Below are 21,537 nucleotides of genomic sequence, written 5' to 3' on the forward strand. Positions count from 1 at the left end.
ATCGTGTATAGATCATGTCCGATGTCATTAAATATCAAAATATAACAAAAATTGCCTACATGAGACATTAAATATCAAAATATACTTTTTGGCTAGTGGGAAACCATGTCCGGCGGTAATGTCCTCAGGAGTTAATGGCTCAAAGTTTGAATAAGCTGATTATCCAATTTTTTGTTCGTTAAAACTAACACTTTTAAAAAATTATGTATCAAATTAATTTTTAACATTACATAACTTACTACCCAATATATAAATAATAAAATTTTAAAATATATATATATATGACGTGACAAAAGTTGTGTCAACTTGACACGACTTCAGTATGACATGACAGAAATTGTGCCAAGTTGACACGACTTCAGTATGACAGGACAGAAGTCGTGTCAAGTTGACACGACTTCAGTATGACAGGACAGAAGTCGTGTCAAGTTGACACGACTTCCGTATGACATGACAGAGTCCTGTCTAATTGGGACAATTTGTGCATATGAAGTTGTGTCGAATTAGCACGACTTGCCTAAATTTGTATTTTTTTTAAACGAATTCCATTTTGATAAAAAGTAAAAAAAATAACCCCATCATGTCAAAATCCCAATAATCTAAATCCCAATAATCTAAGCTGTTATATAAAATAGATATTAATTATAATGTGATAGGTGCATCCTACCCATGATCATTTTCTAATAAAAATGCGCATCTGTCTTATTTTTGTCAAAAAATCCTCCTAGTTTTTCTTCTGTCTCCATTCTTGTCCTTTTCCTTTTATATATATCATGACACAAAGATTAAGATGACATACAATTTCATTTATGCACCATTTTCCCACTTTCTGGTTTTAACCCAAAAATGGATGATGAAACCTTGAAACAGAAGTAAGAAAATCAAATGAGACAGGTTACACTGAGAGAGCATTTTAAAATTACACAATTACTTTATGATAAGTCCATTATTAGGGCAAAGGTAACAATCAAATTTAAAGTTGAAGCGGTGGTTAGTGGTTGAATGGTTCTGGTGATAGTGAAACTTCTCCCCTGGTGATGGTGTGTGACTGTAATGAAGATGAGTGCAGTGAAGGTAACAATAATGAGATGTATGGCATATTATTAATGATATAATGGCAGTGAGGTGGTTAAGATAGGAAGAGTAGATTGTAGACAATGATAACAATAACAGAAAATTTTTGATGATGGTGTGGTGGTGATGGAATTTGGCTATGTTACTGGTTTAAATAGGTAGCCAAATGACCATGGTTAGTTATGATGTTATGGCTGACTAAATTATGTAAAACATTTATAGATAATAATGAATTTATTCTTCTAGCTACAGATTTGATAGATCTATTTTCAAATGATTAGTATCTCTGTCCCTGTTCAACTAACAAGGCATTCAAGTTTTTACCTTAGTTATTTGAATTTGTAAGGTTTTGAACAATGGATCCAGAAAAAAGAGAAAATTTTATGTAGTAATAAGGAAGCTAGCTTTGAATCTGATGCTTTAGCCAGAGGGAAGGGATATTTGGAAGAGATACCATGTGAGCTATCAGCTAATGGACAAACATGAACTTGGCTAAATAATTTGAACAAAATGTGAAGTTACCAATCAAAACAATCTGGCAAACTTAACTTACTTTTGAATATATTTGGATGTACATTATTTAGGAACGTGTTCATGACAACCTTATCCAAACTATCATGAGGAAAAGGAAAAGAAAAAAGCAAAAGAAAACACCCTGCTTTTCCAAATGCTGTCCTTCTTTCTGTTTCCTTAACCGAAAGGGCAGGCTGACATGTTCAAGCAGAATGTCACAGGTCACAAAAGCCGAACCATGAAACCCCACACATATGCTGGGTACTTGTTTCCTTTAGAAGAAGAATTGGCTAAAAAAAAGCAATTTTACATCTATGGACAAAGCAAGCCTGACAGTTCATCCATGTGTGCACAAAGATTGAACCCATTAACAAGATCTATCATCACTTAACTATCATCTTGAGCATAGATTCCATTTTTTCTTTGTCCCTACACTTGCTGATCAAGTCCAGATACTTCATAGCATCACAAGAAGGGAGACCTTCAAGAAGAAGCTTCAATAACCGACCGTGTGTTCCCTGCATCACATCAAAACACTGCTCTAGTGCACTCACTTCCTGTTCTTTACTCAACTCCAAAGCCTCCATAAGTGGAAGTAATTCCACCTCCTCTTCCGCAAAATGTTGTTTGCATTGCCCCTAAAATATTATCAACAATATCACACCCCCAATAAACACACACACAGATATCAAATTGACATTGGTAAAAAGAACTAGAGAAAATGCAAATCAAATACAATTGCCAAAGTCTTTTCTTGCTAAGTATGGATCAAGCCACAGATAGTGTGTTTGGTTCCATAATCCAGATTTGGTTGTTCAGATCTACTAAGAAGCTAATAGCGTGCTTTTGTAAAGACATTTTGCCCCTAAAAAACACATTCACAGTGTGTAAAGCACAGATTCTAAAACCAATGGTGTTCACTTGTAACCTAAAAAAATCACATCTGAGATCCGTTTCCAAACACACACTAATAGTTACAGTTTCCACATCCCAGATCAGATTTCTTATTTCTCAACAGATTTTCAACCATGCCAGAAGTCAAATAGAATTTATAAAATCCAAATATAGAACATAGGAACAGAACATACCAGCAATGACTTCAACCGAGTAAAAAGGCTGTACAAAGCCTCTTGGTGATCAGGGCTTCCGGAGTCCAAAACCCCAACAGATTTTATGACTTCTTTTATGCCATTCATGAGAGGTAGGTCCCTGGCATGTTCCTCTTTTGCAGCTTTAGCAAGCCCTGCATTTTTTTTTTGAGAAACAATTACCAAATAACACAGATATTCGTTCCTTCATCCATTCACAACATTGCTTCAAAGGCAAGTAAAATTTCACATGGGCTTTATGACCAAACCATATACAGCAAAGTATGTGACAAGAATCTCATAAAACCATAACAACAACAACAACAAAAATATTTTAAAAAAACATGAAAATTTTGTTGGTAGCTACCTCGATCGGCGTGATCAAAAATAGGGAACAAGACGGTTTCTTCCATCTGCGCGTGCTCCATCATGATCTCAAGCAGCTCCGAGTAGCTCCTGGCGAATTTCCTAATCTCCATCCTGGGAGTCCCCATGGAAGGATCAACGGTCTTCCTTCCGCCACGTGTCGTCAAATCCTCCGCCCACCTCACCATCCGCTCCACGTGCCACAGCATACTCGTGTGCTGCACCCGCGTCAAGCTCGCCAGCAACGGCGCCGTTTCGACCTCCCTCCCGTTCCCGCCCCTCACCGAGGGCCCCGGGAACCGCGCGTCGATGAAACGCAGCAGCGTCTCGCGCGACCCCGACACCACCTCCGATCCCACCTGCAGCGTCACCGCCCCCTCCGGTTCGCCCCCTCCCACGCGCTCCGTCTCCACGAAGTCCAACGAAACCGCCCTGTGCAGCAGCGCGAACCGAATGTACGCCGCGAGAATGCTCTTCGGCGAGCCGTGCAGCCGGACGGTGGGATACACTCGCGCCCCGTCGCGTGGCACTATCTCGGCCGTTAATTTCTCCGACTTCACGCAACAGTTCCCCATAAAAAAATAGTTGGGTTTGGGATTGGAATGGATTAAGATAACAATGGCAGTGAAAGTGTTTGTTCTTACTTATTATGAACAAAATTGAATTGAGATGTGTGACGCTCAAACGAACTGAAAACGACAGCGTATTTGAGATTCCATTGCTAAGCTATTGTTGCTGTGAAGTGGTGAAGCCATGAATGGATTTTATGCTTGGTTTTGAAGAAACAGAGAAAGCAAAATCCTTTCACTTTCTCTGCACTCAAATTTATATGAACACAAAAACATGTATGAAAAAAGTGTGGGAGAGTGGAAGCATCATGTTCAGCACGTGCCAAGGTTTTTGGGCTTAGTTGATCCTTCACATTTACGTGATCTTCTGACCTACTGCGTCTCTCTGTTATAATAAACATTACATGAAAACACAAACACAAAATTCAATGCAAACACTGTTGGTCAACACCAAATTTACCATTCATTCATTACGAATGAGACTCGTCACATTCTTATCTGATATACGTATTTGACACTGACATTCTTAAAATATTTGTAAAATATAAGAATAACGTATCTGATTCGTGTATTGGATACTGACATCCTTAAAATATTTATAGAATATAATAATAACGTGCCAAATTTAAAAAATATGTATTGAATTTCTTGATAATTCTAAGACAGTTCTAAATAATTTAAAAAATATATATTTTAATTTTTAAAAAAGTTAAATTTATTACACAAAGTTTTGTTATGATTATAAACAAAATAAACAAATTCTTTTAAATCAGTGTCATAAAAAATAATTTTTTATTTAAAAAATTAAAACATATTTATTTGTATAAATTTTTATATATAATTTATATTATATAATATATAGATTTATGTCTGCATGTTCTACATTTTAGAAATTATATGTATATATGTGTTTTACACTTTATAAATTATATGTATTTCTGTATCGGTGTTCGTATTGTATTATTGTTCGTGTTTATGCTGGTTCAATATTTTTTTTTATTTTTTTTTTCTCTTTATTATATAAAAAAAATACTTTTAATTTTTATCATATAATTTATTTATAACTCCATAATTTTATAATAATTAAAATAGAAAATTTAATTTTAAAAATATGCAGAACAAGACGTGCGTTTTTTTTTTAAAAAAAGAGATAAAAGAAAAAGTTATTTAATATTTTGTTTCCTCGATTTGATCGGCAACACTGTCTTTTGCAATGCTCGCCGTCGTGACTACATTTAATGAGTCAAGTTCAACCGCCATTTTTTTTTCTTTGCTTATTAAAGAACAATTTTTTTTATAATTTTTTATATAAAGTACAGAAAAATATTCTATAATTAGCTAAAAGAATGTACTTGGATTGACTTAATGGTTAAGAGATTTGGATTAAAAGATAAATATTTTTATTTTTTTCATTCTTTTATTAACCGCCACATAAATGCAAACGAAAACTATAGATATTCTGAAAGTAGTAGATCAGAAGCAGAGTTGATAATTGAATGGCTGAATACTTTATGTTATTAATTATACATTAAAAATTATAATAAAGTATTTTTTAATGTGATTATTACACTCGTTGAATTTTTTTTTAAATATAGTTAGAGATAAGATATGAACATAAAGTTGATTTATGAGAGATAGAATGGGTCAACTAGCCGTTGCTGAATGTGAAACAGAACATGTGGAAGTAGCCATGTGAATATGTAAGTTTCGTAGGTGAGGGGTGGATAATAATGTTCTTGTGGTGGACCATGTTTTGGTTAGAAATGTACCAACAACATCATTCTTCACTCTCTAATTCAATCAAAACTTTAGCCTTTACTCCTAATAGTTATTACAAATGTTGTTTCCTTAGTCCTGCAATATTTGGAACAAGTTGTGATCAAGTTGTGGTGGGAAATTCAATCAACTATTTCTAACTTGTTTGTTGCACTAAATTTCATGGAAAAAGTTGTGTGAAAAAGTAAATTGTTGGCTCCTTGTCCTAAAAGGATCCATATAAAGAAAATAGTATTGGTAGTAAATGAGACTTTAAAACATGAACATAGTTGATTTTTCGATCATTGTGAATAAGGTTTATCCATGATGTATTGTATAAGACTTACAGAATAGAATAAAAAAATTTTGAAAAAATTTTAGGGTCATAATTAGTAAACTACTTTTAAAAGAGTAACTAGTAAGTTACTTTTAAAGGAGTAAGAACCCAACAAACCAAAAAATGTTATAATTTAAAAGAGAAGAACAAAGAAGAAGAAAGAAAAAGAGGAAGATGAAGAAAAAAATAAGAGAGGAAGTGTGAGTGTGAGATGTGATGTTGGAGCATTCTCGTGTCTCTTATTTATAAGCAATGAGAGAAGCTCAAAAACTCACTAAAAACGAGAGGGAGAATGTTGTTCTGGTGGTTCCGGCGGTTCGTAACTGATGCCAAAGATGTGCCGAAAAGGTGGGAGACCATGTGAAGAGAGGAAGACATGCGAAGATTGTGAAAGACCCAATCTTGAGAAAGATGTGAACTCTGTACAATTTTGTGGATTTTTCGAAAAGCTGTTGCATTTTCGCAACCTCTTCCAGAGTCTCTCGTCCGAGAATCTCTGGTAACATCTTTCACAACCTCCAATTATTTTTATTTTTTTTTGCAATGGAAACATCTTAAGTTTCAACTTTTGCGATATAGGTATACTCGTTTGATTTACAACCGTATTCTTATTGAAGTTTTCTAGTCTTTGCAACAAAATCATCAAATTACATTAACCATTGCAAATCTTCCTACACCCAATTTTTTTTAACCTGCATCGTACATAGTTTTAAATTTTTAGAAATGAAAATCTAAAATTGGAAATAATATATTATGGAAAAGTAGATCGGAAGGGAATTATTGTGTTTCAGAAATAAAAATCCAGAAAAAAATCAAAATTCCATTTTAGATAAAAAAATCCACAATACAATAAATTTGTTTTTGGAAAAAAACTCCAGAAACATATTTTGGAAAAGGGAGTCATGTATTATGAAATGTATCCCATTTTATTTAAGGGCATTTTCATCTTTTTATACTGAAATTGGGTGCAGTTATGGTGCAGAAAGTAATTGCCTTAACCTATTGATGAAGATCTACTTGTGAGGAAAATTGACAATACTGATTCTGTTTTTTCTAATAATGAAACAACCCATTGTTCTTGGGCTTTTTCTTCCTGAACCAACATGATTACTAGTGCACCCCTATACTAAAAGCAAAAGAATTAAAGTATCCTCTTCCATACACCACTTCCATTCTTCATTGTCATTGCACTCTTTTTGAAAGGAAAAAAAGAAAGATAAAATGGTTGGTTTTATCTATTTTATAAAAAAAAATGTTATGAAAAACTTGTTATGCAAATCCTATTCAAAACACATCTCATATATTCCACAAAGTTTGGTTTAAAATGTTTGTTCTTAAATTATACACAAACTATATAATTTCAAAGTTTAAACTCTCTCAGTATTAATATATTATAATTTTAAGTTTTCATTATAAATACCAGTGAAAACAGTTGTATTAGGCTTATGTAAGTCCACATTTCTATTTTAAAAAAATATAAAAAATAAAAAATTCTGGAAATTCTTATTATATTTAAAAGTTTCAATTTTTTATTTAAAAAAATAAAATAAAATTTGGGTATAGAAGTTTTACAGTTATATTTAAATTGAGTTAGATAGTTACTTTAAAAAAATATTGCTTTATGTAAGTAAAAATAAATTTTTATCTAGCTATAGATAAAATATAATTTGTATTACACAATGTCATAAATAAAATTACATAATAGAAGAATTGGAGAATTTATCTAGCTATAGATAAAATATAATTTATATATTTAAATAAATGATTTAATTATAGTATATATTTATATAATTTTAGTCAAATAAAATAAGTATGTATTTTTTTTTAGTTTATTTGGGTTTGAAAAAAATAAAATACAAGATAAACCCTAAACCCTAAATTTTTATGATCAGTGAAACCATTTCTCCATGGTTGATCAGTGAAACCTCTCTCTTTCTGATATCAAATCTGCGACTCTCCAATCTCAAATTGTATTTTGGTAAATTCTCTCTCAGTCCCCATTTTCACTATTCTCTTCCCTCTTCAGATTCCCCTTTCAATTATACCTCATTGAATACCTCACCTCTGGATCTGATGCCTTCTAACACTCTGTTTAATTTTTGTTGGTAGATTCAATTCGACAGAAGAAACACTTTCCCGCTTAAAAAATTAAGCGGAAAAGATGGTAACACTCTTTACACTCCTCTGGATTATACTCGGGGACTTACTTGTTTCTGTTAAACTATTTCACACTGATTATTTTGTTTTTGTTTTCCTTTAGTTTCTTCATTCTACTTGTTTTTTTTTTACCTTTTAGCTATGTACATTGGTGGTATGATTCTCCCGCTAGAAATGTTATTTTCGTAATGTGTTTGTAGTTTTATCCCGTGATCTCTATACAGGCCGAATGGACTTAGTAATACAGGAACTTAGTGATTATTTTTTATCTGCGTTAGAATGAAAATCTTATGAAATGTTTTAACCTCCATGGTATAATTTCTGGTAATCGTGGATCTTCTGGTGTGGCTTATGCTGCATGTTTTGTTTTTGTCTATGTTGAATGTAGCTAGTAACTATGAATGTTTAATGTAATATTCTTGATTGTAAGATCAATTTACTCTCCAAATGCCAGTTGGGATGGGTTTGGACAGGGTTTACTTGGGAATGGGTTGTGCATATTCTTTCAATTTTTTTACTTCCCCTCTGCACCATTAATTTCTTTCGTTTTATCTGTCTAACAGGTTGTCCGTGCTGCATTCATTGTGAGCAAATCTGGCAACGGTTAGTTCTCTGCTCTCCTCTTCACCTGATTTGTTAATCCCTGGTTGATGGTATTGTTTTCGTTGATGTAGTCTGGCTTGGTTCCAATGTTTAGTAGTTGTACTTTTTGTACCCCACTAAATGAAAATTTCACCAAAGTGAAGAAAAACACATTAGATATACTGCCAATTCAAGGTGCATCTTTTTAAAAAATAGGTCATAGTTTGAGTATGGTCGGAATTTGAATTTTTAACACCCATAAGCTGTAACTAGGTTACTTATTCTGTGCCATTAGAAAAAAAAAAAAGGTCTGGGTGTGTCTTGGTGAGCATATGTAAAATTGATTTTAAAGTGCACTGAGTGGGTTTGGATTAGCGCATTTGTAAAATTGATTTTGAATGAAAATGAATTTTTAAAATTGATTTCGGCTCAATTATATTTTCAAATAAATTTGTGCCAAAATTATAAATTTTTCAACCTAAAGTAAAAGGTACTTTTTATCACTTTTAGCCAAATTAAGATTTTGAGGCAAAAACAATCTTACCATACAATAGCAAGCATACACATTTTTTTCCAAAATCACATTTCGGGTTGGAGGCAAAACCAATTCTGACACAGTATTCTGTATGATTAAATTGGGAAGCATGGCCTAAATCTTTCTTTTTATGTTTTTATCTGTATACTGTATAGTCTATTGTCTCATCATACTTGAAGCGGCATACTTATGAAATCCTTTAGTTCAATCTGTTAGTTGTATACGATTCGCTGTAATACTTAATAAATAGGATTATTTCTTTAGTTTGAAAAGAAAAACTTAATCTAGAATTGATGTTGAACTTGGTGGTGCCTAAATAATTATGTATTAGACATCATTGTTCTCATGCAGTCAGGACTTTTGCTTTGTATGCAGTGCTAATTTCTAGACAGTTTGTGGACATGGCTCGCATAAGAATTGAGGGTCTTCTAGCAGCATTTCCCAAGTTGGTTGGGACTGGAAAACAACACACATGTGTTGAGACTGAGAATCTATCTTTTTCACAGCATGGTGATTTTCTGATGCCTATATTTAAAGGGGTTTATCTTTAGTTAATTTTAGTTCTGATTTTCTTTTACTTGGTTAGAAATGTTGGTGCAGTAGTGACTGGTTACTTTGTTTATTTAGATCTTCTTGACATGTAGCGTTTGGATGCCTATAGATAAAGGGGTTTATCTTTAGTTAATTTTATAACTGATTTTCTTTTATTTGGTTAGAAATATTGGTGGAGTAGTGACTGGTTACTTTGTTTATTTAGATCTTCTTGACATGTAGCCTTTGGGGCTTATAATCGAATACTTATTTTAAATGGTTGAAAATAACTATTTTCATTTAATTTTGCATGTAGAGGTTTAATTTTTTTTCCAGTTCATCCCCCAACAGTATTTATAAGGAATTTTCTCTTGTAACCGCAGGACATGTTAGAGGATTTTCAAGTTCAAATTTTGATTGGAAGAGGATTCAAACTAGCCAGAATGTGAATGCAGAGGAGAATGCTCGTCCAGACTCTATGCAGCAGAATTTAGAAAACAGACAATCCAGAATCTGGAATAATGTGAACCATAATGTGAATGCAGATGCCAATGCTGATCCAAATTTTATGCAGAATAGAGGGAACATAAATCCCAGAATGTGGAATAATCTGGGCCAGAATGTGAATGCAGATGCCAACGCTCATCCAAATTTTATGCAGAATAGAGAGAACATAGATCCCAGAATGTGGACTAATGTGGGCCAGAACGTGAAAGCAAATGGTAAACCTCCTGGGTATTTTGTGCAAGATATAGAGATGGTAAACCTCAAAAGCAAGGATGAAGTTGTGACTGACTTGAATTCTAGGCCTATGGACTTTGTAAGAGGAACTATAGGTGAAGATAATTTTATTAAAGGTGCTCGTTCAGATGTTCAGTATGAACAGGATGCCGATCATGTTCATATAAAGATGTTACGGAATAATACCTTTGTGACTGTAACAGATTCTAAAGGAAATGTAAAACTCAGTGGCTCTGCTGGTTCATTGAAAGACCTGAAATCAGGGCAAAAGCTTTCTAGGTATGCCGCCGAAGCAACTGCGGAAGTTGTGGGCCGGAGGTCTAGGGGTTTGGGATTGAAATCTGTTGTCATGAAAGTGAATGGATTTACTCATTTCAGGAGAAAAAGGCAAGCGATACTGAGCTGGAAGGAGGGCTTTACTGCTGATTCTCGACGGGGTAGAAATCCAATTGTATTCATTGAAGATACCACAAGAAAACCCCATAATGGCTGCAGACTACCAAAGAAACGACGTATTTAGGTGTTTGTTATTGAGGTGGTTGGAGAAAGCATTATTTTACTTCGATTTAGACAATCTAGGTGGTGTTTCGGGCACATGATGATACTTTTCTTTAGCACATTTCATAATGATTCTTGTCGTTACTTCTAACTTTGCTTCCTCTTGTTTACAGCTTGTACAATTTTGAAGATTCAATAACCAGAACTTTCTGTAATAGGATTTACTAAATAGTCAGCCATTATTAGTATTCTGGCATTTTAAAAATGTTTCTCTCTCTCTAAGGGATCATGGATCTGTAGCATGGTTGGAGATTTGTATTTCATACTATTGATTTGACAGTTGAAGAGCTATAAATTGGGGAACATGATTCTTCTTGGATCTGCAGTCTTGTAGAAGGCAAGATTTGCAGAGTGGCACGCATTCCCCTTAAACCTTCAAACTTTAATTGTTGTCTGTTGATAAATGAATTGGCTGATTTATCAACGGTACTTTACATGATGTTAACTAAAAATTAGTTAGATTCTCAATTAGTTGAAAGTGAATTAATTAGTCTCATTGTTAGATCCTCTTATAAGCTCATTGATAAAAGTTTTCTAGGTATGATACTCTATAAATAAATGCTGTCCTTAGATCTCATGGAGTATATGTTTTGGATAAATACAATATCTTTTAAGCCTATATTATAGGTGTATGACCATCTCAGAAATTACTTTCTCATGTTGTACACTGTCACTCGCAGATGAAGATAAAAAAGACACCGACACTCGCAGCCAACTTCAAGAAAACTATTACAAAGGAACCACATTCACAGCATAAACCACGAAGTCTGATCCATAAAAGTACTTCCTTCAAAAGTTTAATGTAATTCTCCAATGAAAACAATCCATGATCATCATAATTTTACTTTTTCAAAAGAAGAGGCCCAACATTATCACCAGTGGTGTTGTGCTTCTCATGGCTTCCATCACAGAGGAAAAGTCCCTCATCTCCAACATCTGCACCAAAACAATCAGTAAGATGAAGATTTTTGGGATGTAAACACGATACATGTAACTTTCAAAGTTCAAACCACATGAAGCCCGAACTTAACACAAAACCTTTCATCAAACAAGTCTTTTTACCTTGTAAATGTGACTTGAAATTCTTTCTCCTAAATGTAAGAATGGTTGGTAATAGGAGTTTGATATTTTATAATTTGATAGATCAAATTTCACAAAATGAAATCACGAGTTTAGCAAACAACCCTTTCTTAAGCTGCGTTCTCAAATGCTGTCATATTTTCTTCCATTAGATTTGACAAGATTGACGTTTATGAAGTTCGTCTCGTGAGGAACTATTAAATTAAATGCAATAGTAGTGAACATTGACCAATCTATCTAAACAATATTATAGATATTGAAAACATTTAATTGGTTGTGATTACTATGTTAGCAAACCACACCTTTTCTTACCATCCAAAAAGATAATAGACCAATTTCCAGAAAAATAAAAATGCATTTATTCGGCAAATACAAATACCCTTGGATATGGTTTATTCAGCAGTTGGAGAATCCATATCCTGCTTTGTGTCATTCATAGTCGAACTCAGTGTTGTGAAGCTCTACACTTGTTGCTTAAAAGAAGCTACATGAATATCAAGTGAATGATTTTGTTTTTCTTTTCATGGTTACGAAGTTCGGATACGGCTAAAAAGGCGTCATCAGTGTTTCCGATACACCACGGACACGTGGCGAAAGCATGTCCGACGCGATGTCAGACGCTTTTTATTGGACCAGAAACGACTATCTTTCTGGATACGTCAGAGGAGACACGCTTCCCTCCTTGGACACGTCAAAAAAGCCAGAAAAAAAGACACGGTTTTGTGTTTTAAAGATTTCTTATCTTCCACACTAAATCTCTCATAAAGTCTCAAACAAAATATTAAAATTACTAAAAAGTAAAAGTTAAAAATTATGTTTTTCTTAGATTATTTTTTCTATAACAAAATATATTACTACATTTTAATTTATATATAGTCGTGTTCCGTATTTTATAATTTTTAGTTTAATCGTATCTTCGTGTCAGTGTCGTATCCGTATCTGGCTTCTTAGGGTTCAATGCAAGTAGCATACATTTCATATCATATCAGGGTATGATCAATATCTCTTCTGGTACCAAATCACAAGATAATGTTCAACAGAACATCATTTTAATAATGTTATTACCATTCGCATGTTACATTTTGAGTTTTTGTCGAAACGAATGAAAGTGGAAACATCCCATTTTACATTTTTCATGCTAGAGCAAAGTTTTAAACAACAAATCATAGAATTTATAAAAGAACTACAGTCATACTGCATCACACACTACTTTCATCATCATCATAATAATAATGACATATGAATAGATGTTTTCTACTGATTCGATTTTTTTTCAAATAAAAAAAAAGTTACCAAATATAATTTTTAAATTCTTATTATATTTAAAAGTTTCAATTTTTTAATTTAAAATAAAATAAAATTAGGGTGTAGAAGTTTTACAGTTATATTTAATTTGAGGAGTTAGACAGTTTCTTTTAAAAAAATTATTACTTTAAGTAAGTAAAAAATAAAGTTTTATCATTGGAGACAGTACAAACAAAGAATGTGTACATAAATCCGAGAAATTTGTATTATACATTGTCATAAATAATTAAGTAAAAAATAAAATTATACAATTAAGGACATAATAGAAGAATCTGGAGAATTTATGCAGTTATAGATGAAATATAATATATTTAAATAAATGATTTAATTATAGTATATATTTGTATATTTTTTATTCCAATAAAATAAGTATGCATTTTTCTAGTGTGGTTGGGCTTGAAAAAAAAAAATACAAGATGAAACGCACCGTTTAGCGTTTTCATTAGATTGAAACTGGTTTTGTCTTCCATTGCAATCTTTCTTCTCATCAGTGAAGCTATTTCTCCTTGGTTCTTCGTCTTCGCTCTCTCCTTCTGAGATCAGATCTGCGCTCTCCGATCTCAGATCGCGTTTTGGTAAATTCTCTCTCAGTCTCCATTTTCACTATTCTCTTTCCTCTTCAGATTCCGCATTCAATTATACCTCATTGAATACTTCACCTCTGGATCTGATGCCTTCTAACACTCTGTTTAATTTTTGTTGGTAGATTCAATTCGACAGAAGAAAAACTTACCCGCTTCAAAAATTAAGCGGAAAAGATGGTAACACTCCTTACACTCCTCTGGATTGATAATCGAGGACTTACTTGTTTCTGTTCAACTATTTCACACTGATTATTTTGTTTCTGTTACTTCATTCTGCTTGTCGTTTTTTTACCTGTTAGCTATGTTGATGTTGGTGTGGTATGGTTCTCCCCTTATTTTCATAATGTGTTTGTAGTTTTATCCCGTGATCTTGAATTACAGGCCGAATGGACTTAGTAATACAGGAACTTAGTGATACGTTTTGATCTGCGTTAGAATGAAAATCTTATGAAATGTTTTAACCTCCATGGTACAATTTCTGGTAATCTTGGATCTTCTGGCGTGGCTTATGCTGCATGTTTTGTTTTTGTCTATGTTGAATATAGCTAGTAACGGTGAATGTTTAATGTAATATTCTTGATTGTAAGATCAATTTACTCTCCAAATGCCAGTTGGGATGGGTTTGGACAGGGTTTACTTGGGGATGGGTTTGGACAGGGTTTACTTGGGAATGGGTTGTGCTTATTCTTTCAATTTTTTGACTTCCCCTCTGCACCATTAAATTTTTTTTACCTGTCTAACAGGTTGTCCTTGCTGCATCCATTGTTAGCAAATCTGGCAAAGGTTAGTTCTCTGCTGCCCTCTTCACCTGATTTGTTCCGTCGTGGTTGATGGTATTGTTTTGGTTGATATAGTCTGGCTTGATTTTCATGTTTAGTCGCTGTATTTTTTGTACCCCACTAAATGAAATTTCACCGAAGTTATGAAAAACACATTAGACATACTGTCAATTCAAGGTGCATCTTTTTAAAAAATAGCTCATAGTTAGAGTATGAACGGAATTTGAATTTTAAACACCCAGAAGCTGTAACTATGTTATTTATTCTGCACCATTAAAAAAATAAATAAGAAGGTCTGTGTTTGTGGTGGTGAGCATATGTAAAATTGATTGTGAAGTACACTGAGTGGGTTTGGATGAGCGCATCTGTAAAACTGATTTCGGCTCAATTATATTTTCATATAAATTTGTGCCAAAATTGTAAATTTTTCAATCTAAAGTAAAAGGTACTTTTTATCACTTCTAGCCAAATTAAGATTTTGAGGCAAAAACAATCTTACCTTACAATAGCAAGCATACTCATTTTTTTTTCCAAAATCACATTTCTGGTAGGAGGCAAAACCAATTCTGACACAGTATTTTGTATGATTAAATTGGGAAACATGGCCCGAATCTTTTTTCTATGTTTTTATCTGTATAGTGTATAGTCTAGTGTCTCATCACACTTGAAGCGGCATATTTATGAAATCCTTTAATTCAATATGTTAGTTGTGTACGATTCTATGTAATACTTAATAAATTGTCATTACTTGATTTTTTTAAAATTCAGTATTATTTTTTTTATTTTGAAAAGAAAAACTTAATCTAGAATTGATGTTGAACTTGGTGGTGCCTAAATAATTATGTATCAGACATCATTGTTCTCATACATTCAGGACTTTTGCTCTGTTTGCAGTGCTAGTTTCTAGACAATTTGTGGACATGACTCGCATAAGAATTGAGGGTCTTCTAGCAGCATTTCCCAAGTTGGTTGGGACTGGAAAACAACACACATATGTTGAGACTGAGAATGTGCGCTATGTTTACCAGCCAATAGAAGCACTGTACCTGCTTCTTGTAACAAACAAAAACAGCAACATACTGGAAGATTTGGAAACTCTGAGACTTCTCTCAAAACTTGTATCCTCTTTCTGATGCTTGAAGTTTGACATCTTATGTTATTATGTAAATTTGATTTCAATTGCTTGTCTTTTGTTATCTGGGTTGTGGCATTATTGCTTTTCTCTCTAGTATGACTTCTGGGCCTGAATATAGAAATTGTTCTGTCATCTGTGCCTTGTTTACTAATTTTCCTGTCATATTGGTTTTCTCACGAAGTATTAATGGTGCAGTCTTTCAGTTTAAACGCTTCTCTTACGTTAAACATAGCATTTAGTATTTTGATTTCTATAGGAAGACTAGGAAGGGTTTAAGATTGATCTAATGGTTGGTAGTGTAGTGGGAGGTTATTTTGGATTTATTGGTCTATTTACAGTCATTGGGCAAATCTTTTGTCAAGTATCAATGTTACAGTGAGTTCATTCCTAAATACTTTTAGGTACCTGAATATTCTTACTCCCTTGATGAAGAGGGTATTTGCAAACATGCCTTTGAGTTGATTTTTGCATTTGATGAAGTCATCTCCCTTGGGCACAAGGAAAATGTGACTGTTGCACAAGTTAAGCAATACTGTGAGATGGAGAGTCATGAAGAGAAGCTACACAAGTTGGTTTTGCAGAGCAAGATTAATGAAACTAAGGATGTTATGAAGCGAAAAGCTAGTGAGATTGATAAAAGCAAGGTATGATTGAAGGATGTATGTTTTATGATGATGTTTATATTTAAAGCCTGGGATTGCATATCATTTATTCAAGTCATGTGTTCTGCAGATTGAAAAGAACAGAGGTGATAAAGGAGGATTTGGTCCATTGCAGTCTATGGGCTCTGGAAGAATTGAAAATAGCTTTAGTGATTTGAGTATATCTAGCAGTGGAACTGGTTTTGGAAGCGGCTCTGGTTTTGGATTGGCTTCTGATGTTGATTCCTTTTCAACCAAGCCTAAAGGTTGGATTTCATAGGTTTTCTTGAATCCTTTTAGAATGCTTTTTATGTAATGACTTAAAAGGGTGTTGAAGCATGCTGTATCCTGGTTGTGGTTTACTCTAATATATATATATCCAGAATTAACATTTGTTAAATGTGAGTAGCCTTTTCATTTATCTACTCCATTGACCTCTTGCTTAGGTCGTCCAACTTCAGCAGCCACTGCTCCACCAAAAGGTCTTGGAATGAAGCTTGGTAAATCTCAGAGGACAAATCAGTTTTTGGAATCATTGAAAGCAGAAGGTGAGGTCATTCTTGAAGATGTTCAACCAAAACTCTCCCAGTCTCGTGCTGCTGCCCCACCACCTACTGATCCCATCACTTTGAGTGTTGAGGAGAAACTAAATGTGACATTGAAACGAGATGGTGGTGTCAGTAATTTTGATGTTCAAGGCACATTGTCTCTCCAAATTCTTAACCAAGAGGATGGACATATTCAAGTACAGGTATCACTTTCTCATTGTCTCTAACTTAATGTGTGTCCACTAGGCTTCTGGTTTTTAAAATCCAAATATTTTTTTTAATTGATTATTTATTGTCATGAAATATATGACAAATGTTTTGCTAAATCTATCAGTATTACGGTAAAGAAGTTCACATGAAATATTTTTTTCCTACAAGGAAAAGAATAAAAGCCTTTCCTGGTAGGTGAGATCAGTTATATGGATCAAATAACTCTATTGTGTCATGTCAAAAACCATTTCCTTAGATTTATGAAACAGATTTTTTTCCTCTGACTAATATATTTTGTTTTTTATTGTTTTCTTTACTTTGTCTACATACACTCTTCACAGTTTGCATCCTTTATAAGAGTAGTATAGTAGTAGACAATTACTTAATTTTCAAAAGAATAATGTTTCAAAAAAGCCCGTGTTTAAGCCTCGTTCAATCCTCAAATAAGTTAACCAGAAGTTTAGCATGACATTTTATTTGAGACATAGATATAAGTAGCTTTAAGTGTACCTTGTCATTCAAATAATATAGCAGTGGCAATTCAGTTAGGCAGAAAGATGAAATTGAAAGGAAGATAGTGATGGTTACAATGCCTTTAGTGTGATGATAGTGTTGTTTCCTTGGTTTGTTCATGAAGTATTCTGGTGCTTTTGGTATGTAGTGTATATGAAAGGGTTTCCTGAAAAAATCAATTTGTTTAGCATGAATTTATAGTTTCGGTCATCAATGAATAAGAAAAAACTAAAGAGGTATTTGTATGTTTGAAATACAATTGTCAGCCTATATTCGAATGATTAATGATTTATTTTATGTTCAGTTTTATTTGTTTCTTTGCAACCTACTGTTTTCGAAATTTCTGCACAGTAATTAATGTTGATCCTGACCCGAGCATCCTTCATCTGTAGTGCTCCTAGATATTTTTCTTGCTTAAGACTGGTTTTGAATGCTGAAATAGGCCCAGGAGGTCGATTAAAATTATTAATACTTGTATATTGTGCCTTACTTTTGCAGGTCCAAACTGGTGACAATCAAGCTGTCTCTTTCAAGACACACCCTAACATGAATAAAGAATTATTTGCCAATGATTCTATACTAGGCCTAAAGGATCCCAACAGACCTTTCCCCACCGGTCAAGCTAGTGATGCTGGAGGTGTTGGTCTTTTAAAGTGGAGAATGCAAAGTACTGATGAGTCAATGGTGCCACTGACAAGTGAGTTTATAACTATAATTGATATGCTCTACTACTTTGTATTGATGTAGTAATAACTTAGTCTGCTATTTGTGTCTATTGCAGTCAACTGTTGGCCTTCCTCTTCTGGAAATGAAACTTATGTCAGCATTGAATATGAGGCTTCATCAATGTTTGATCTACGGAATGTTGTGATCTCTGTACCTCTTCCAGCTCTTCGTGAAGCCCCATCTGTTAGGCAGATTGACGGGGAATGGAGGTACGGATTTATTTTTCCTTCCTCTCAAATAAGCGTTAGGGACTGCCATATTTAGTGGTTTGGGTTGAATTTTGAAGTAAATAAGCTTATGGTTTTAATTAGAATCTATTGCACATGCTAATGGTGGTTTGCAGTCTAGAAACTTGTAAGTACTGAATCTAATGACCAGATTTGCGTCGATTAGTAAGCTCTATGATTTTTCTAGATCATGAATTTTTTATTATAATACTTAGTATTTTATTTTTGGTTCTAAATAATTTAATTTCAGGTTATGATCTTGATTTGTTATAAAACTGGTTTTGTAGGTATGATTCCAGGAATTCCATTTTGGAGTGGTCTGTCCTTCTAATTGATAATTCCAACCGCAGGTGTGCTATATCTTGAGTATTTTTTTATAGCTAATTTATTATTTTTCTCTCTCTTTTTAATTTCTGGTTACTTTTGTTGTCTGACTAATTTATTTGGCAGTGGGTCCATGGAGTTTGTTGTTCCACTAGCAGATTCATCAGCTTTCTTTCCTATTTCAGTCCGATTTTTGGCAACTGATACCTTCAGTGACCTCAAGGTTTGTTTATATTTTTACGTCAGCTGTGGCTGTACAGTGGTGCTATTTGAAAAGAAGTTTCAAAATGATCTAGTTGAAACTGACATTTATTGACCCGAATAGTGCTTAAACTTACCCTTTTTTTACTGCTCGTTGCAGGTTACCAACATCATACCATTAAAGGGTGGTAATCCCCCCAAGTTTGCTCAGAGAACACAATTGATAACCGATAACTACCAAGTTGTGTGATTGACTTTCCTCTTGAATTTGAGCTCCTACAACAGTTTTGCTTTTACAGCGAAGTTATTTTATGAATAGGCTTTTCTTCCCCAAGATGTACTCGCCTCCCAATTCATGAATTTGTACTTACTAGTTTTACTTCGCAAAGTATGATATATCATAATTAAATACTTGAGTGTGTGTATCTGTAGCATGTATTTTTTATGTGGAAGGATGCATTTCCAATCTTTTTTCTGTGTGATAGACGAGTCTTGTATTTCTCTGAGACATGCGTATGGAATGCACTATTCTATTAGATGGGAGTAAACCAATTAGATAGGGAGATTTAACTTCTAATTTGAATCTGTTCTGTTTTTAATTAGGAACTTATGCTGCTACAATCATCTCGTTACCATCTGTCCTCCCCTCTGTTCTGTAATGTTGGGATTTCTCGTCTTTGGTTATGTAATGTTGCAGTCTTTTATGAGTTTCTTGCTCATATGACAAAAACATTCCCCAAACCTACTCACTACCATATTTTGTCTTTGTCTAATTGTTATGTTTTTATAGACGTACAACCTTTGAAGGACATCCTAATATTTTACGAAACCAAACCCAAGCAATTTCATGAAGCCACCATGGCCGAGAAGAAAGTCCTGTCATAGAGAGTTACAATTTTAACTATAGCTAGGGGATATTATAACTCACGATGACAGGTCTCAAACATGTTGGAAGACAAATCAAATTTCAAATTTCATTTTTTTGATGTTCCTTACGTTTAAATATAGCTTTTTATTTTGGTAAAATGTTTTATTTTTTAATATTAGGATGCAAAGGAATATGAGAGTGTTTTCTTTGAGGGGTTAGCCAACTCCAATATAAGTTATTGATATTTAAGACTGACTGCAAATGACTAGTGAATAAGGTGTATAATGGATCATCAAATCAATATTTACCAATCCTCATTATAATATTCAATATCTTAGCAGATCAGAAAATAAGCAACTCATGTTTTTGTCTAGAGAGTATCTAGAGTTTTTTTCCATTGTATTCCTTATTGCATTACAAATATTATTGAAATGGAAAAGTACTTATGCTCTTTTATCAAAGAAAACAAATTGTGTAAAGGACCCAAATGAGAAGGATGTTCATAAATGGATCCAATCCAAGAAAAGAAAATCAACCAAAAAAACAATAAAAATGAAATAAATCGAAACTTGAACAGACAAACATTTAGAAAAAAACATTTTTTATTGAACGTTTCTTAAATTTATTTTCTATTTAGGCCATTTGGGTATTGATATTTATCAATTTTTTAATGTTAAGAATAGTTTTTATATGAAATTTATATTTATTAAATTTTAATATTTAAGAGTTTTTATATTAAATTTCATTAAATAGTTTCACTTTATAGAGTAGGTTTAATATTAAAATTTACATTTATTAATTTATTTTAATGTTGATAAAAAATTAATATTAAATATTAAATTTAATTGATACTGAGAGTAATTTTAATTCCATTAAATTCCTGTGGTATTCACGAAAGTTTTAACATTATTGTGATATTTATTTAATATTTATAATAGTTTTAGTAGCAAATAGCATATTATTAAATTCATTTAATATTTAGAATGTTTTAAATTCATTTAATATTTATGATAGTTTTGATATTAAATTTGGTATTTCTTAATGTATTGCAACACTCAGGATAGTTATAATATTATATTTTTTATTAATTATGTTCATCTAATAGTTATAGTAGAGTTAATATTACTTTTTATTTTTCAAATTCATTTAATATTTAGAGTACTTTTATTTTATCTCTAAACTATTAAAATTTTATATAAAAAATTTAGAGTACGTTGGCCCATCAAATAGCAAACTGATAGAATTACAGTTAATCAATTTACTAATATCAATTAAATTTTGAGTATAGTTAATAGTATTATTAACTACATCGCTAGTATTTTTCTTAACAGTCTCAATTTTCAAAGCCATTCTAAATTTACTTTCTGCGCATGCCATATCCTAATATCTTATAATATATAGTTCTTTATGATCAACTTTCAATCCTTCAAAACATAAAAGATGAACTTAAAAAAAATAATTCGACAGGAACATTGTCCCTCTCGCTTCTTCATTCTGCACCCCAATCATTTGATGTGCACTCTCATGGGTCAGTGAAATGGCCAAAATATTCCCAGGTGAATTTATATATAACCCTACTTTTCATTTCTC

The 21,537-nt window shown here is 33.0% G+C and overlaps 3 protein-coding genes across 4 annotated transcripts; 2 read left to right on the top strand and 1 right to left on the bottom strand.

Annotated features, from left to right (window-relative positions):
- Positions 1-1,610: 1,610 nt before the first annotated feature.
- LOC137828686 (hemerythrin HHE cation-binding domain protein) lies at positions 1,611-4,082 on the bottom strand. The gene is made up of 3 exons (XM_068635363.2): positions 3,043-4,082; positions 2,676-2,830; positions 1,611-2,225 (listed from the first exon to the last, which is right to left on the bottom strand). The coding sequence occupies exons 1-3, from the start codon at positions 3,614-3,616 to the stop codon at positions 1,971-1,973; spliced, it is 984 nt and encodes a 327-aa protein (XP_068491464.2). The 5' UTR covers positions 3,617-4,082; the 3' UTR covers positions 1,611-1,970.
- A 3,478-nt stretch (positions 4,083-7,560) lies between these two features.
- LOC137830546 (uncharacterized) lies at positions 7,561-11,125 on the top strand. 2 transcript variants are annotated; one of them, XR_016523120.1, is made up of 6 exons: positions 7,565-7,680; positions 7,812-7,866; positions 8,423-8,462; positions 9,352-9,486; positions 9,891-10,827; positions 10,920-11,125. XR_016523120.1 is itself a non-coding variant. In XM_068637965.2 (5 exons), exons 2-5 carry the CDS (start codon positions 7,864-7,866, stop codon positions 10,766-10,768), a joined length of 1,056 nt encoding a protein of 351 aa, XP_068494066.2. In that variant the 5' UTR covers positions 7,561-7,680; positions 7,812-7,863; the 3' UTR covers positions 10,769-11,125. The 2 variants fall into 2 exon arrangements, 1 of the variants encoding a protein (XP_068494066.2); XM_068637965.2 differs by having other exon boundaries at positions 7,561-7,680; positions 9,891-11,125.
- A 2,433-nt stretch (positions 11,126-13,558) lies between these two features.
- On the top strand, positions 13,559-19,656 carry LOC137830253 (coatomer subunit delta). Its single transcript, XM_068637454.2, has 12 exons — positions 13,559-13,766; positions 13,898-13,952; positions 14,519-14,558; positions 15,449-15,672; positions 16,091-16,333; positions 16,422-16,596; positions 16,777-17,081; positions 18,100-18,298; positions 18,383-18,536; positions 18,842-18,904; positions 19,005-19,101; positions 19,240-19,656. Exons 2-12 carry the CDS (start codon positions 13,950-13,952, stop codon positions 19,327-19,329), a joined length of 1,593 nt encoding a protein of 530 aa, XP_068493555.2. The 5' UTR covers positions 13,559-13,766; positions 13,898-13,949; the 3' UTR covers positions 19,330-19,656.
- The last annotated feature ends 1,881 nt before the right edge of the window (positions 19,657-21,537 follow it).

Source organism: Phaseolus vulgaris, chromosome 7 (genome assembly GCF_051622355.1).
Source record: "Phaseolus vulgaris cultivar YP4 chromosome 7, ASM5162235v1, whole genome shotgun sequence".
NCBI classification, from domain to species: Eukaryota; Viridiplantae; Streptophyta; class Magnoliopsida; order Fabales; family Fabaceae; genus Phaseolus; species Phaseolus vulgaris.

What these genes read in the sequence shown, in the direction of transcription:
- LOC137828686 (XM_068635363.2), bottom strand. Translation starts at nt 3,616, where the DNA reads ATGGGGAACTGTTGCGTGAAGTCGGAGAAATTAACGGCCGAGATAGTG. An exon ending in TTTTGATCACGCCGATCGAG is followed by an intron (nt 2,831 to 3,042) that starts GTAGCTACCAAC and finishes AAAAAAATGCAG; the next exon opens with GGCTTGCTAAAGCTGCAAAA. An exon ending in CTCGGTTGAAGTCATTGCTG is followed by an intron (nt 2,226 to 2,675) that starts GTATGTTCTGTT and finishes ATAATATTTTAG; the next exon opens with GGGCAATGCAAACAACATTT.
- LOC137830253 (XM_068637454.2), top strand. An exon ending in GTGAGATTGATAAAAGCAAG is followed by an intron (nt 16,334 to 16,421) that starts GTATGATTGAAG and finishes TGTGTTCTGCAG; the next exon opens with ATTGAAAAGAACAGAGGTGA. An exon ending in GTCAATGGTGCCACTGACAA is followed by an intron (nt 18,299 to 18,382) that starts GTGAGTTTATAA and finishes TGTCTATTGCAG; the next exon opens with TCAACTGTTGGCCTTCCTCT.
- LOC137830546 (XM_068637965.2), top strand. An exon ending in TGTGAGCAAATCTGGCAACG is followed by an intron (nt 8,463 to 9,351) that starts GTTAGTTCTCTG and finishes CTTTGTATGCAG; the next exon opens with TGCTAATTTCTAGACAGTTT. An exon ending in TCTATCTTTTTCACAGCATG is followed by an intron (nt 9,487 to 9,890) that starts GTGATTTTCTGA and finishes TTGTAACCGCAG; the next exon opens with GACATGTTAGAGGATTTTCA.